The sequence below is a fragment of the Dasypus novemcinctus genome, chromosome 8, assembly GCF_030445035.2.
Source record: "Dasypus novemcinctus isolate mDasNov1 chromosome 8, mDasNov1.1.hap2, whole genome shotgun sequence".
NCBI lineage: Eukaryota > Metazoa > Chordata > Mammalia > Cingulata > Dasypodidae > Dasypus > Dasypus novemcinctus.
Window position 1 is genome coordinate 31736279 of NC_080680.1, and position 17557 is coordinate 31753835.

At 35.9% G+C, this 17557-nt stretch overlaps 1 protein-coding gene across 6 annotated transcripts in view; it reads right to left on the reverse strand.

Moving 5' to 3' along the window:
• The window catches only part of VPS13A (vacuolar protein sorting 13 homolog A), a 293093-nt gene that overhangs the window by 183235 nt on the left and 92301 nt on the right, over positions 1-17557 (reverse strand). For all 6 annotated transcript variants that reach the window (XR_011649379.1, XR_009186770.2, XR_009186769.2 and 3 more), the window contains exons 24-31: positions 10583-10667; positions 8956-9101; positions 8390-8546; positions 5232-5311; positions 4057-4116; positions 3685-3838; positions 1984-2100; positions 1801-1904 (exon numbers count right to left, since the gene is read on the reverse strand). Coding sequence is in view for 3 of the 6 variants with exons in the window: in XM_058301627.1 (XP_058157610.1) it covers positions 1801-1904; positions 1984-2100; positions 3685-3838; positions 4057-4116; positions 5232-5311; positions 8390-8546; positions 8956-9101; positions 10583-10667 (903 nt within the window). In the remaining 3 variants the exon portion in view is untranslated. The remainder of the gene's footprint in view (positions 1-1800; positions 1905-1983; positions 2101-3684; positions 3839-4056; positions 4117-5231; positions 5312-8389; positions 8547-8955; positions 9102-10582; positions 10668-17557) is intronic.

Below are 17557 nucleotides of genomic sequence, written 5' to 3' on the forward strand. Positions count from 1 at the left end.
GAGAAAAGACCAGGAGACAGTGCAATATTAGCAAACAAGACAAAAAGAAAAAATAAAAAGGAAAAACACAAAAGCTGAGGGCTAGGGTAATCAAAGACCTCAGGTGGCCTCAGGGTGCGGTGGATTCAGGGATGGGAAGTCTGTGATATTGCAGACTCAAGGTGAGTGATCTCTGGAGTGTGGGCCACCAGGGTTTAGGGGACACAGACCTGGGAACCATGCATCCAGTTAACAGGGGGCCTGGGAGCACCACAGCGCAACACAGCCTTCAGTGATCCCCGCAGCTGGGCGACAGCCCTAGGGGAAGGGGTCCCGCCCGCAACCTCTGACCTCCATGTCAGAAACCCAAAATTCCACTTCTCACAAGAATCTCTTCTGTCACTGTCTCACCAAATCGACATCCAGATACCTCCTGCCCTGCAAGCCCCCGAAACAGCCTGCTGGGTGCGCCGCTGCACTACAAGAGTTCAGGGACTGCCGCGGACGGGCTGCCAGCCCTAGAGGGAAGGGTTCAGCCTAGAACTTCTGACCTCTGTCTCAGAAACTGAAAGTTCCACCTCTTGCAAGAATCTCTTCTGTCACTGTCTCACCAAATCGACATCCAGACACTTCCTGCCCTGCAAGCCCCCGAAACAGCCTGCTCAGGGTTTGGCAACTCCCCACATGACAAAGATCCCAGGGATCGCTGCGGCCCGGCTGCCAGCCCTAGGACAAGGAGCTCTATCCAGAACCTCTGACCTCCGAGTCAGAAACCCAAAATTCCACCTCTCACAAGAATCTCCTCTGTCACTGTCTCACCAAATCGACTTCCAGACACCTCCCACCCTGCAAGCCCCCGAAACAGCCCACTCAGGGCTTGGGAACTCCCCAGCGCAGCAAAGCCTTTAGAAATTGCCGCTGCCAAGCCGCCGGCCCCAGGGGGAAGGGTCTGTTCCACAACCCCAACCTCCATGAAAGAGACCCAAAAATTCTACCTCTTGCAAGAATCTCCTCTGTCACTGTCCCACCAAATCAACGTACAGACACCTCCTGCCCTGAAAACACCTGAAACAGCCTGGTCCAGCAGGACTCCAAGCCTACTCAGCTGCTTCTTTGCAGGAGAGATTATGAGGTGCACTCACTCAGACACCATCTTGCCCCCACCAATGCTCTCAGCTTATTGTGATACCAGTATTTGATAATCTCTTCACTCCCTTAAATATTTTAACTAGATGCCTCATTGTTCAAAAATTACCTGTCCAACTTCACAGCAGTATCTAGGCTAGGACCCTTTCTGCCTTGTTCACAGTAGATTTTCACCCACTAGCCATCCAGTTCAAAGAACTCACAATATTATAACAGCTGTAACAGTAAGTAGCCATGAAAATAAACTAAAAAAACAAACAAAAAACACTAATTTCTTCAATCTGACTTGAAATCCTCCAATGTTGAAATATTTTCATATTTCATATTACAAAATTCACAGTTGTTGAAGAAAAGTAACAAAGTGAAAATGCATTAATTCCTCCCCTGCTCCAACTATGTTCCAAAAGCATTATTTATCTCATTTATGAGATAATGTAATCCTCATTTCACAGTTGAAGAAATAAGTATTAGGTAACTTGCTAATGGTCACACAACTAGTAAGGAGCAGAGGGGAAATAGGAATGCAATTATGTCTGACTCCAGAGTCCATGTATTTTCCAATAAGTCAAAATTGCCAAAATCATACAACTTTCCACGTAACTTATACCTACAACCAGTCTTAAAGGATAAACACATTTAATGATATACTATTAATTAATAAAAAGGAACTCATACCTTTTTGTACATAGCCATTACATCAGAATCCAAAACAATTATATTCCTTAGTTTTGCATTTATTTCCATTGCTGATGGCCTCATAATCACCTCAGAATCAAGTCCTATGGGAAGAAAAGGATGATTAGGTGCCTTTTCTTTCATTTAATAGTTGTGAATTAATGTTTTTCTGAATTTAATTACCTTCAATCTTAATTTCAGAAATTTCACGTTTCGAATCTTGAATAAAGATCCGTAAACATGATAATTCTGCTAAAATCTGCAAGGTGATAATATCTTCATTCCTGGATAGTTTAGAAGCTACAAAAAATATCATAGTGTAAAACACAAGGAAAAGTTTTAGTAGTAACCTCACTATATTTATAAAGTAAATGAAATATCACAACAAAAAAAATGGCAATACTAGAGAAAAACCTGATTTTCAACTGAATTGAAAGCAAGTGAGATATTCCCTACCTAAAAGACAAACAAATCTAATGAAACAAAGGCAAACAAAATCAACTAAAAAAAGACAAGCAGTCTTCCTAGAGAAGTCTAAACATTTGAAACTAAAAAATTAAAACTGCAAGATCATAAATCTTCAGATTTAATGATTACTAGGTGATATATATATTATGAAAACTGCAACTTTTCACTGCTTAAAAAGTATTCAGGGGAAGCGGACTTGGCCCAATGGACAGGGTGTCCACCTACCACATGGGAGGTCCGTGGTTCAAACCCCGGGCCTCCTTGACCTGTGTGGACCTGGCCCATGCACAGTGCTGATGCACGCAAGGAGTGCACTGCCACACAGAGGTGTCCCCTGCGTAGGGGAGCCCCACATGCAAGGAGTGCGCCCCATAAGGAGAGCCACCCAGCGCAAAAAGAAAGTGCAGCCTGCCCAAGAATGGCGCCGCACACACAGAGAGCTGAAACAACAAAGATGATGCAACAAAAAGAAAACACAGATTCCTGGTGCCACTGATAAGGATAGAAGCGGTCACAGAAGAACACACAGCAAATGGACACAGAGAGCAGAAAACTGGGCGGGGCGGGGAAGGGGAGAGAAATTTTTTTTTAAAAAGTATTCAGGGAAAAAAGTACACTGATGTAACTCAACCTTTTGTTAGTGACTTTTTCTCCTCTAAAATAATGTTAAATGCATGAATTTTAATCTAAATCAAATTATTCTACAGCAGAATACTCAACTAAAACCAATTCTATGATAAAAACCACATTTTCTTTAGAAGTAATCAGTCTCTTTTACCATTATTTTCTAAAATTAAACTGGTATACAAGGAATCCTTCTAGATCTTTTTTTTTTTCTTATTCCCCCCCCGCCACACCGGCCCCCCCCCCCCTTGTCTGCTCTCTGTGTCCATTCACTGTGTGTTCTGTGTTTGTTGTATTCTCATTAGGAGGCTCCAGAAACCCATCCTGGAACCTTCCAGAGTTGGAGAGAGGCAATCATTCTCTTGCTCCACCTCAGTTCCCTAGTTCACTGCATCTCATATTGTCTCTTCTGTGTCTCTTTTTTGTTACGTCACCTTGTTGCATCAGCTCTCCATGTGGGCAGCACTACTCCTGGGTGGGCTGCACTCCTGTGAAGGGCTGCACTCCTTGCACAGGGGGCACCCCTGTGTGGGGCAACACTCCTTGCACACAGCAGCACTCCACGTGGGCCAGCTCGCCACAAAGGCCAGGAGGCCCTATGTATTGAACCCTAGACCTCCTATATGGTAGGCAGAAGCTCTATTGGATGAGCCACATCAGCTTCCCTCCTTCTAGATCTTAATCTAGGAACTAGAATTCTGAAGACAATATTGTACATCAATAAGAATGCTAGAGCCTAAATTTATTAATCTACTTGGTAAAAAAATGTGAAGTTTAATTAACAAAACATACATTTTTTTTTAATGATATCACTTTTGTCTTCATTCTCTGCAACATAAACTGGGGTTAATTTTTCCTCCGACGGTGGAAGGATATTATTAAAATAATTCATTGTATTCAGAAGTGCTTCAGTATGTAAATGAATATCCAAAGAGGAAAAATTCACCTAAAGAACAAAAAGATAATTTTAGTAATAGGTCAGTAAATATTTGCTTGCCTGCTTTGCATAAGATAATAGGCATTGTAATATAAAAGATATACTGCATAATATTCCATTTTTATCCTCAAGGATCTTACAATCCTAGCTAGGAAATAATTCTCGTAACACATCAACTTCGAAAGAGAGATACAACATCAAACAAAAACATTATTTTCCACTCATACCTTAACCAGTTGTACAACATTGTTATAGGCACTTTTTAAGTTCGATGCATTCCTTTCAGCCTATCCAAAGAGAAAACATATGTTAGGATATTTTAGGAATACATATGTATATACAACTACATAATGGTCCTAGTACACCTTCACATAATTTTTCAGTTGTTCATATATATATATACATACACACGCACACATACAAAATTACCTAAAAAAGCAAAATGGCTTCACCAGAACAAAATAAATTTGGTAAATATGGGGCCCTCTGGCACAAAGCAAGCATTGAATAAATGTTACATATTTTCATTCTTATTATCAAGAGTGAAAATGCTAAATATTATAAGCATAGAGAACAATCAGTCACCAACAAATCTGTAAGGTCCTTCCTAATTTGTCCTATAAAATGCAAAAATTTATGACAAAAATCATATACGAAGTATTCAAATACCCATGTTTTCGTTAGATGTATAGCTCTTTTGGAATCTAAAAGCTACTTAATGCAAACAAAACAACAAAAAGCCAAAAGTGCTTATCTATATCAATACCAGGTAGGAAAATAGCCTTAAATGTAATTATTAAATTACAATAATTAATATTAATTATATAAAACTGTAATTACTATTAATAAATTGTTACACAATAATAATTGACCTAGTGGAAACAAGAAATAAATTGAAATAGAAATAATTGTCCTGATGGAAAAAAGGAATAAATAGAAATAGACCAATGTACATAAAAAAACTTATTATGTGATGAAATGGATATCTTATACCAATAGGAAAGGAATGGAGTCACTGACTAGGAAAATTAAGTAACTTTAGACAAGGGAAGGAAACCAAGTGAAAGTCCCATCTCACAGCACATATCATAATAAAGTCCATTAAGACTAAAAAAAAATTTTCTTTTTAATATCGTGATAGAGAAAAAAAGCAAACAGTAGGTCATTCCTACTTACAACATAAGATTCTTATTATTTTGCTATATGAAGTATTTAAAAATCACAACTATTTAATTGAGGGTGATAAAAAACACTTAAAAGTTTTAGGAGCTACAGAGATCACATTTGAATGAAGATTAAGCAATTGAAAGCAATGCAGAATATTACTAAATTTACAGAACTTGATTATACTATTTCAGTAGCGTACTTAGAACATCAAACAAAAGTAACTGGAACTGCTTACCTTCACATATTCCAGTGTTAGCAGATCTTCCATTGTGTTATCAAGTGTTGTAATTATATAAACTGGCTTCTTGTTTTTATCTAAAATTAAATATTAAAGATATCCTTTCATAGGAAAACTAATTGAAAATAAATGTAAGCAATATAAATGAATATAGAGTGGAGAAAGAAGGCTTTCCTATGTCTGCTTTGAGTCTTGTATTCTATCTTACCCAAGTCAGGTCCCTCTTATTTTAAACTCTAAAATTCTACCTACTACTAGCAATTTCTTTCATTTATCATCTGCCACAAATCTAAAGTTTCAAACCCCACTATCGCCAGGCAGGGGTAAAGGAAAAGTAGGAATAAAAGAAAAATCAGAATGGCTACTACTAGGAACAAAGAAAGGCTATGAAGAGAATTCTAGCCCTGAGGCACAGAAATAGCTAGGAAGTCCCTGGAAAGTCAGTTGTTGAGAAGATAGATCAGGTATGTGATGAGAAATTAAGTTTTTCTGTATACTAGTTTAGATTACAATAAAGCCTATGAACACATAATCAGTCTTCAGAGATTGTATACTAGTTCTGTTCACAATCTAAGAAAATAAACGGGAACTGCTGAGGAACAGTATTTTGTGTAAAGCCTTTAAAATTATTATCACTAAATTACTTATGACAGCAAAAAGTTAATTTCTAGATTCTGGAAGAAAAGACTACATACTAATTGCACTTTCCTTGAGAAAAAAATGCAATAAATTCCAGAATCCTCCAAATGTAAAAAGTTTTCGCACATATCCCAGCCTTCTGCTGCAAGTACTAGACCCTTAAGAACCATCAATTCCTAAGAAGATTCCACTTTTTTCACACATTCATTCACTCAACAACTACTTACTAATCATTTACTTTGTGCAAGAAATTGTACTATTCCCACTCCCTCTGAAAACACAGAAGCAAGTACATTAGAGAAATAGATGCTATGATAATTGTATATCCTGTATTCTGTGAGCAAGGGTTTTCCTAACCTTTACAACTGGGAGAACAAATAAACAAAACAAAAAATTTAAAACTGATCTAGTATCTCTGGATATCTACGGGAAACTGAAAGTTATTTCACTATTTTTTTCCTATTATCACAAATTTTTTATTGCTATAAAAAGTATAACAATGTATGATAGTTTCCTTGGCACAGACAACCATAAATATAATTTACCACACTCAAGGTCTCAGCACAAGTATAGAATATGGATCCAAAATGCATAACTAATATCCACAGACTAAACTTCAGGCCACATTACTTAATATGCATCCTTAAGTACAGAGATCAGATTTGATCCAGGGCTCCAAAGTATAGAAAGAAAGTTTTCATGACACTAAACTGACTTCCTTGCCTGAGAATGGGTTCCCAGAAAGGATGGCCTACTTAAATCCCAGAGATGTTTATAGGAATACTCTTTACCTTTCTTAATTCCCCATAGGTAAATTAATATTTAAATTTTCACTTTTAGCTTAGTTCTATAACTCCCTTATTTTCAATATTTCAACTGCTGGGAGAGAACTTCCTAAGTGGATCTAAAATATTTTATATGATAGCTTCTATTAAAAATGAATAAACTATAAACATTAGTAAGTCATTCAAAGGTACACTGGAATTTAGGACAGCCAAAAATAAATACCTTTTATGTATACATAAGAATTACAGTCCTTTTGTCTCAAAAAGAAAGATTAAGCACTACAACCTTTAATTTTTCTAAAAAAAAATTTTTTTTTTAAAGATTTATTTATTTATTTAATTCCCCCCCTCCCCCGGTTGTCTGTTCTCTGTGTCTGTTTGCTGCGTCTTGTTTCTTTGTCCACTTCTGTTGTCGTCAGCGGCACGGGAAGTGTGGGCGGTGCCATTCCTGGGCAGGCTGCACTTTCTTTTGCGCTGGGCAGCTCTCCTTATGGGGCGCACTCCTTGCGCGTGGGGCTCCCCTACGCGGGGGACACCCCTGCGTGGCGCGGCACTCCTTGCACGCATCAGCGCTGCACATGGGCCAGCTCCACACGGGTCAAGGAGGCCCAGGGTTTGAACCGCGGACCTCCCATGTGGTAGACGGACGCCCTAACCACTGGGCCAAGTCCGTTTCCCTCTAAAAAATTTTAATATCACTTCTACATCATATATAATATTATGCTGCAAAGGAGTTTTTTCAAACTATTAGTTAGCCACCTTAACAATTCCCTCTATCATTCAGAACTTTCAAGGAAAAACCCAAAAGAGCAAAAGAAGAAATATAAACAGTGTCCTCCTCAGTGCCTAACTCTAAATAAATATTTTCTTAAGATTATATCATATATTCATTTTGATTCAGAGACATACAGTGTTTGTCATAGGCAGAAAAATAACCACTTAAAAATGTCCATGCTCTAATCCCCCAAAACCTGAGAATAGGTACCTTATATGGCAAACAGTACTTTGCAGATGTAGTTAAGGTTAGGGACCTTGAAATGGGGAGATTATCCTGGATTATCTCAGGAATGGGATCCAATCTAATCAAAGGAGTTCTTAAGAGTAGAAAAGAAAGGCAGAAGAGGGGGTCAGAGAAATAGCAAGATAAGAAGGACTGGACACCCTGTTGCTGATTCTGAGATGTAGGAAACTATGTGCAAGAATCAGAAAAAGACCTCTAGGAAGTAAGAGGCCTTCCCCTAATAATCAGCAAGGAAATGGAAATGTAAACTACATGGAATTGACTTCTGCCAATATTCAAATGAGCAAGGAAATGGATTCTCTCCTAGAGCCTCCAAAACAGAATGTAACACTACTGACATCTTAATTTTAATACTAAACTTGTGACCTAAAGACTATAAAATAATAAATGGTACTGTTTTAAAACACTAGTTTGTGGTAAATTGTGACAGCAGCAATAAAATCTAATTCCGTGTTCTAGTATTCACTTGGGTATATTTAATATTGAACCATGAATATTTAATTTCCCTAATGAAAAAAAAATTATCTTTATTTGCTCTCTGGTCTACCCCTCTGGATACCCAACTATAAAATAAGAGTTAAAGATTAATTCATAACGTAATCTTGCTCTGAGAATGTTTTAGCAAATGCACTGATACAAAGCCTTGTCTCCAGTAGGTGCTCAAACAATTAAATTAATTTATACTTATTTTTAAAAGTATAGATTCTTACCCAAGTATTCAGGGCATTTTAAGCAGAACTCTTTCAAAAAGGCTTTTGCTTTCACATCAAATGTTCTAAGCTCAATTTCTGTCCCTAATCCTAAAACATCAAATTCTACCACAGGTAATTCACAATCTCCAACAAGGTGATAAAACTGAATCAAAACCTGGAAAAGAAAGAAAAAAGAAAATACCACTACATAAAAAAGAACATTTTTTATGTGGCTGGTGATTTTATAAGGATATACAAGGTATACATATGATGTGAATGCATATAATATGTATTTAATATTTAGGAGAGGTCTTACATACAGACACATATAACAGACACATTATATAATCATTTTCAATAAATATGTATTAAATACCTACAATTCTCATGTAAATACCTAATTCTTGACTGAGGAAGTTAAGGAAGTAAAAAACAGAGAGAGGAAAAAAGAGCAGCAAATTCTGGATTTAGCTCAAACAGGGTGAAAACAATCGTGCCTATCAGCAATGAGACACAAATAAGTTGTAAGAGGAAAAATGACAAACTATTTAAATAAGCCACATTAATTCTGCCATCATACATACCTCTGGTAATTCAAATCTTATTTTATACTCAGTCATATTTTTGGAACAATCCTCCTTTTGAAACTTTCTGTGTCTAACTCTAGTTGGACATTGAAGAGGTTCCTCCAAAGGACTACATGGTGCATCAAAAAATTCCTCCTCTGAGTCTAAAGTTCATAGAACATTAAGTCAATAATCGAAATGATCAATTTATTATAACATTTTTATAATTTTTCTGAAATAGAGATGAACATTAAAACATTAAGGGTCTATTTTTAAAAATGAAAATTAAATAGAGTATAGATTCCTTTGAACAAATAATACGCTTGTTGACCAAAAAATGCATGGAAAATTACAAAATGTAATCTTTAGCTTAATGAACATCACCTTTAAAAATCATTATTCTATTTAAAAACTGATTAAGAAATTTTACACCTAGTAACAATATCGATGAATAAATATATTTGTCATGAATACTCAAAGGAACATGATAATGTATGTATAGTAATTTAGTTTACAATTAAATCTAGCACTGGGGAATGGATGCGGCTAAAGGGTTGAGTGCCCACTTCCCACGTGGAAGGTCCTGGATTCAGTTCCCAGTGCCTCCTGAAAAATTAAAAACAAACAACAAGCAAAACAAATGAAAAAACCAACTCAGGGAAGCCGATGTGGCTCAGTGGTTGAGGGCCAGTTTCCCACATACGCAGTTCAGGGTTCAGTTCCCAGTCCCTGGTTCCTCAAAAAAAATTCCTGTATAGTGTAACAGGATTTAGTTGTAAACTCTGCAAACAGAGAGCAAGTCCTGAAGTCTGAAACAAACTGAGATCATGTGCTATTTCATTTTTTTCTGTAAGTATATGATAATAAATTTCTAGGTGTTGAGAGTAAAATCTTGTACATTTCAAAAACAAAAAACAAAAAGCAAAAAGCATTCAACCCTTACTAATGCCATAAAGAAAGATGACTGAAGAAAACTAAAATGATCAGAAACATACCTCTACTAATCTAAGGCAGAAGGTAAGAGTAGGTAACCTCACAAATAACATCTCCCTCCCCTTCACCAGCTACCACACACACAGGAAAAACATCCTCTAGAAAATCGAGGATCAACATGGCAATTTCTGTGTTCTAACATTTAGCAATTTTTGAAGTCTTAAAAAGATAGAAAAATACATTTATTTTTCTTTCCAATATGGCCAATAAAGAGCAGATATTATATATTCACAAATTTACAAGTTTCGATAAATAAATGTAGGTATTAAGAACTAAATTTTTCCTTTATAAAAGTTTATTCAAAAAGTTAAGAAACCAAACAAAAAACATTTTCTACAGCAAAATTATTCAAATAAATCACAACACACTATACATTAGACCTCTACACAGTTTCATGAGTTCTCTAAGCTCAGAGCAGGATAATGATGATTAATTTACTAAGTTAAAAAAAAATTCAAGTTAAAATCAACTTAAGGAATATCCAAATTTTGTTTTAAAGGAATTTTAATAATAAGGTTATGAAAATCTGCAAATATCTGCTATTGCCAGGAATTTCTTATATGGCCATTTGAATAAAATATGCCTCAAAATGACAATTATTTTTATAATATACATGTAATAAGGAAAATTTTCTTAAGCAGCTTCATTTTACCATCGTCAGTAATGGACGGACGTTCCAAGAGAGGAAACATTTTCTGTGAAACCTGTGATGTTCCAAAAGAAGTGGATGACTGAATCTGAAAGAAAAGTAATTCACTATCAATTAGCAAAAAGACTTTTATTTAAAAGTTCTAAGACAATTTCAACAAAAGCAGACAATATGAAACCACTCAATCCGAATTAACTGAGTAGACAGATCTGAATTAGACAATTATAAAATATGCACTTTAAAGTGGGTTTCAGAAATTAAATGCCATTTATAAACTGTAAAATTGTTAAAATAATTTCCTTGATGACAATCTTTGAGTATAAAAAGATTTCAGATACATTTTAACTCAACATCTTAATAAATAAGGATACCACTTCCAGGGCACCCTTGAGAAACAGCCACAAGACCCAATGTTTAAGTCCTTTAGGATTGGGGAATCTGTGGTTTCCTTTTTAATTTTTTAAAAGATATTTCAGTAAATTTACAGTTTTACCTTTCTGGGAAATATGACAAACTTAAAATATACGACATAGTTTTTTTTCTTTGTTTTTCAGATTTACTTTATTTCTCCCCACCCCACTGTTTTTTTCATTTGCTGTGTCTGCTCGTCTTGTTTCTTTAGGAGGCACCAGGAGGCACCTGGGAACTCTGATGTAGGAGGGAGGTGCCAGCTTGCTGTCTTTTTTACAAGGCACCGGGATCCAGACCAGTGACCTCCCATGTGGTAGGTGGGAACCCAGTCACCTGAGCCATATCCACTTCCCACAACGTAATTTCAAAATAATAAAAAGACACCCTGTATCTACCACCCAGGCCAAGAAATAAAAACATTATCATAACCTGGCTTAGAAGCATCATACTTACTCTTCCTGACCACCTTCTGTACCCTTACTTAGTGTTTTTTTTTAACCTTCCATGAGTGATTCTCTAAATAATGTATTATTATTTCTACCTGTTTCAGAATTAGAGAAAAAGAGAATATTGCAAACATTTTCCTGGTACTTTCTTCTTTCACAAAACAATGTATCCTTACAATGTATTTATTCTGATAGTTTATTCCTTTTTATTGCTATATGATATTATGTTGATGAATATACCACTAGTTATTGATCCACAACATTGTCAAAGAATATGGGTATTTTTCCCAGAGGGTTTATAACCTCTACAACCATCCTTAAACATGCTTCCATTGCTCATGTGCAACAGCTACTATGCTGTATATATCAAAGAGAGGAATAGCTTATGTTCACTTTTTTTTTATACCCCCCCCCCCCACCACCGCTTGCTTGCTATCTGCTCTCTGCATCCATTAGCTGCATGTTCTTCTGTGTCTGCTTGTCTCCCTTTGTTGTACCATCTTGCTTTGCCAGCTTTCTGCGGGCACAGGCTATCAGCTCTCCATGGGCGCACAATCGACTGAGCCACATCTGCTTCCCTATGTTCACTTGTACTAAGTACTACCAAACAAGTGGATGTAACACATTATACTAACATCAGCAGTAAATAAGAGTGTGTTTGGCTGTATATCCTCACTAATGCTTACTGTTTTCAATTATTTTAAATGCTGCCAAACTCACTGGCAATTTCACACTCATTTTGAGTCTCACAAATTCCTAATTATTTTAAGTTTATTTGTGTGTGTTTATGTCTAACCTTCCCTGAAATCCTGTTCATTTTGTGGAGTGGAGGGTGGTAATATTTTTACTGAAATACAGCCTCCTACACAAGAGTAAATAAACCCTAAATATAAAGTTCAATCCATTTTCAAAAGCCACACACACCTGTAGACCCACAACCTCAATCAGGATATAGAATATTACAAGCAACTCAGAAGCCTCCCTCATCATCCACCTAATCACTGGGTACCCCTGAGAAAAGTAACCACTATTATGTCTGCATTTCAATTGTTAATGTTTTGAAATTTTTGTACATAAAACAAATTGGCTTACTATTTTCCTCTCTTATAATGTATTTGTTAGGTTTCAAAACACAGGTTTCATTAGTCTTTTAGAGAACCAAGTTAACAATTTCCTTGTTTCCATTCTCTAACATACCCGGAAGTATTTTTGTGGAAAGTTCCCCCTAATCATCACACAGTCATGTTGCTGCATGTATCAATATTTACTTCCTCTAAAAACACATATAGTTATTTTTTATTTTTTTTGTATGGCCATACTACTATTTTTTTTAATCCATTCACCATCTGATGAACAAATGGATTGCTTTCAGATTTATTATTATGCATAATACTGCTTTGAAGTTTTTTTCAATTCTTTTAAAGAGCACATGTTCTCATTTCTCTTGGGTAAAAACTGAGCATGGAATTCCTAAGTCAAATCATAAATGTATGTTTAACTTTATAAGTAACTGATAAACTATATTCCAAAGTGGTTATGGTTTTACAGTACCACCGACAATATATGAGAGCTCCAAATCCTAGCATATCAACATCTTTATATGATAATATCATTCTTTTTATATTTGGTCATTCTAAGAAATATGTAGCGGAGTTTTGCTTTGCATTTCCCTGATGAGTAATAAAGTTGAACATCTTTTCATGTGCATGTTTCCCATTTCTTATTGGACTGTTGGTTTTTTCAAGTCTTTTGTCAGATACGTATGTTGAAAATATTTATCTCCAGTATACAGTTTGCTTTTACTTTTTTTTTAACACTGCCTTTTTTTTTTTTTAAGATTTATTTTTTATTTATTTCTCTCCCCTTCTCCCCCCAACCCAGTTGTCTGCTCTCTGTCCATTCGCTGTGTGTTCTTCTGTATCCACTTGTATTCTTGTCAGTGGCACCCGGAATCTGTCTTTTTGTTGCGTCATCTTGATGCGTCAGCTCTCCATGTGAGCGGCACCATTCCTGGGCAGGCTGCACTTTCTTTGCGCTGGGTGGCTATCCTTACAGGGTGTACTCCTTGCATGGGGGACACCCCTACGTGGCACAGCACTGCTTGCGCGCATCAGCACCACACGTGGGCCAGCTCATCACACGGGTCAGGAGGCCTGGGGTATGAACCTTAGACCTCCCATGTGGTAGGCAGATACCCTATCCACTGGGCCAAATCTGCTTCCCAACATTGCCTTTCAAAGAGGTGAAAATTTAAACTTTGATGAAGTCCAACTTATCCTGGTTTTGTCTATGGTTTGTGTTTTGTGCATCCTCAGATCTCCTTGCCTACTCCAAGGAATCAAAAATGTTCTCTTATGTCTTTTCTTCTAAATGCTTTATAGTTTAAACATTTATATTTAGGTCTATGTTACATTTCAAGTGAATTTCTCTGTTTGGTAGGAGGTAAGAGTTGAGATTCATTTTTTCTCCACATGAAAACCCAGTTATTTTGCATATTTGTTGAAAAGATCATCATTCCCTCACTTCACTACCTTGGCACCTGGATTTATCAGGGTTCTCTATGGAAACAGAACCAACAGCAGAGATCTGTAAATATCATAAGATTTTATAAAATTTTCTCATGCAACTGTGGGGATAATACACAAATCTGAATTCCACAGGGCAGGCTGCAAGCAGGGTTCTCTGATGAAGGTTTCGATTAATTCCCCCAAGAAAAACTGGCTGGTTAGCTGAAGTAGAAATGAAAATTCTCTCTTTGACAGTTGAAATCATCACTTCTCCTTTTAAAGCCTCCAACTGATTGAATGAGACATTGCTCATTGCTAAAGGCAATCTTATCAGATGATGATAGATGTGAGGAGCTATAGATGCAATTAACTTACCAATGATTTAAGTCCACAAGATGTTCTCACAGTAACAATTAGACCAGCACTTGGTTAACCAAATAATTTGGCACCATTACCTGGACAAGTTGACATATGAACCTAGCCATCACGGCACCTTTGTCAAAAATGTCAAAAATCAACTAACCATTTATGTTTGGATCTATTTCTGGACTCTGTTGTTCTATTGTTCTATATATCAATTTTTATGCAAATATCACACAGTATTGACTACAGTAACTTTATACGAAGTTTTGAAAGCAAATAGTAGAAATCCTCCAAATTTACACTTATCCAAAATTGTTTTGACTATTATCTGTTCTCTGTATTTCCATGTACATTTCATAATAAGCTTGATGTTTTTCACATGAAATGTCTGCTGTTATTTTATTTAGGATTGTGAGAAATCTAAATAATAATTTGAAGATAGCTGACATCTTAATAAATTGATTCTTCCCATTCTTCAGTATGTTTATCACACTATTCAATTAGGTCTTATTTAATTTATCAAAGGAATATTTTAGTTTTTAGTACAGGCTGTACTCTTTGTCAAATTTTTTCCTAAGTATTTTATCCTTCTTGATGCTATTATGAATATGTTTTTCTTCATTTCATTTTTAGATAAAATGATTTTTATATCAATATTATACCCTGTAAGTTTACTAAATTCACCAATCACAAGAGTATTTTTGTACACTTCTGAGGACTTTCTACATAAATGATTATGTCATCTGCAAATAGATACTTTTACTTCTTTATTTCCAATTGCTTTTCTTTTTCCTTTTTTTTTTTTTAATTTTTAAAGATTTATTTTTTATTTATTTCTCTCCCCCTGCCCCCCGCCCAGTTGTCTGCTCTCTCTGTCCATTCACTGTGTGTTCTTCTGTGACCACTTCTATCCTTATCAGAAGCACCGGGAATCTGTTTTTTTTTGTTGTGTCAGGTCTCCGTGTGTGCGGCGCCATTCTTGGGCAGGTTGCACTTTCTTTCGCACTGGGCGGCTCTCCTTATGGGACGTACTCCTTGTGTGTGGGGCTCCGCTATGCGGGGGGACACCCCTGTGTGGCAGGGCACTCCTTGCGCACATCAGCACTGCCCATGGGCCAGCTCCACACGGGTCAAGGGGGCAGACCTCTCATGTGGTAGGCTGACGCCCTATCCGTTGGGCCAAGTCTGCTTCCCTCTTTTCCCTTTTTAAAACTGCCTTACTGCAGGGCCTGGAAATTTAGAATAAAGTTGAATAAAAGGAGAGAAATCATCCTTGTACTGTTCCCAATCTTAGGAGGAAAGCATTCAGTCTTTTGCTGTTAAGTATGATATTACCTGTACATTTTTCCTAGATGCCCATTTCCAGATTGAGGTAATTCCTCCTATTCTAGGTCTTTTGAAAGTTTTAATCATGGGTGTTTCTTGGATTTTGACAAAAGCTGTTTGCACTTTTGGCAAGATGATCACATAGTTTTTCTTTTACTCTATTAATGTGGTTAATAACATTGATTTGTAAACCAACCTTGTATTCCTGGTTAAACTCCATTTGGCATTAGTGAATTATACTTCTTAAATATTATTGGTATGTATTATTCAGTTTTAATACATGTTTAAAGATTTTTGCATCCATTTTCCTGAAATATACTAGGCTGTAGTTTTCTTTCCTACTTCCTTTCTCCAGATAAGTTATTGTGGTAATGTATGCAAAGAAACAAGCAAGTATGGCCCATATTGAGACACATTACAATTAAATAGTCAAAAGAAAGAAAGACTGATGAAAGCAGCAAGAGAAAAGTGATATTATGTACCTGAGAACTTCAATAAGATTAATAGCCAATTCCTCATGACAAACCATGGAGGCCAAAAGATAGTGGGATGATAGATTTAAAGTGCTTCAAGGAAATTACTGTCAACCAAGAATTCTATATCTGAAAAAATATCCTTCAAAAACAGAAGAGAAATAAAGATATTCCCAGATAAATAGAAGCAAAGAAAGCCCTTTACCAGGAGACTTGCCCTATAAAATACTAAGGAGTAAGTATACAAGTTCAAAATGAAAGAATGCTGGACAATAACTCAAAACCATAGGAAAATAATGAACTCTCGTAAAGTAACTTATACAGATCAATATAAGAGCAAGTGTTATTTTATTTTTAGTTTGTACCTGATTTTATTTCCTACATGATTTAAAAGACAAAATAATAATAGTGAATAAAGGCTAAGGGACACACAATGTATAAAAATGTAATCTCTGAAAACAAGAAGATAAAAGGGAACAGAATTGTATAGGAGCACAGTTTTTGCATATTATTGAAGTTTAGATGGAACCAACTCAAACTAGTTCATTATAATACTTCCTTACAAATATAAGATGTTATAAGATGTTAATTGTAATCCCCATGGAAACCACTAAAAAAAAACTAAAAATATACAGAAACAGCATGAGAAGGGAATCAAAACTGGACACAAGGAAAAAAAAAACACAATAAAATCAAAAGAAGGCAGTAAGAGAGGAAATGGTAGAGGAGGAAGGGATAACACACAAGAAAACAAACAATAAAACCAGAAGAAGAAAGTCCTTCCTTATCTGTAATCATTTTAAATGTAAATAGACTAAACTTATCCAATCAAAAGAGAAAGACTGGCAGAATAAAAATATGATTCAACAATTTGTTGGCTACAGAAGACTGAATTTATATCCAAAGACACAACAGACTAAAAATGAAAGGACAGAAAAAGATATCCCAGGCAAATGGTAACAAGAAAAGAGCTGGGGACCAGAAATAATATGGTTTACATCAAAAAATTGTTACAAGAAAACAAAAAAGCCATTGCATATTGATGAAAGAGTAAATTCATCAAGAAAGCTGTAACAATTATAAATAGAACCCCAGAATATATTAATCAAACATTGATAGTATTGAAAGGAGAAATCGTTTTACAATAGTTGAAGATTTCTATACTCCACCTTCAATAAAGAATAGAATATGGAGACAGAAGATCAATAGGAAATTGAGGAATTAAATAGCACTATCAACCAACTAGACCTAAGAGAAATATACTGAACACACCACTAAAGAGCAGAATACACATTCTTTTCAAGTGCAAATGCCACAATCTCTTGGCTAAACCCTATGTTACATTAGAGAACAAGTATCAATAAACTTAAAAAGATTAAAATCATACAAAATAGGATAAAACATCATGTGTGCAAGTGAGGTTTACATTAGGAATACAAGGCCAGTTCAAAC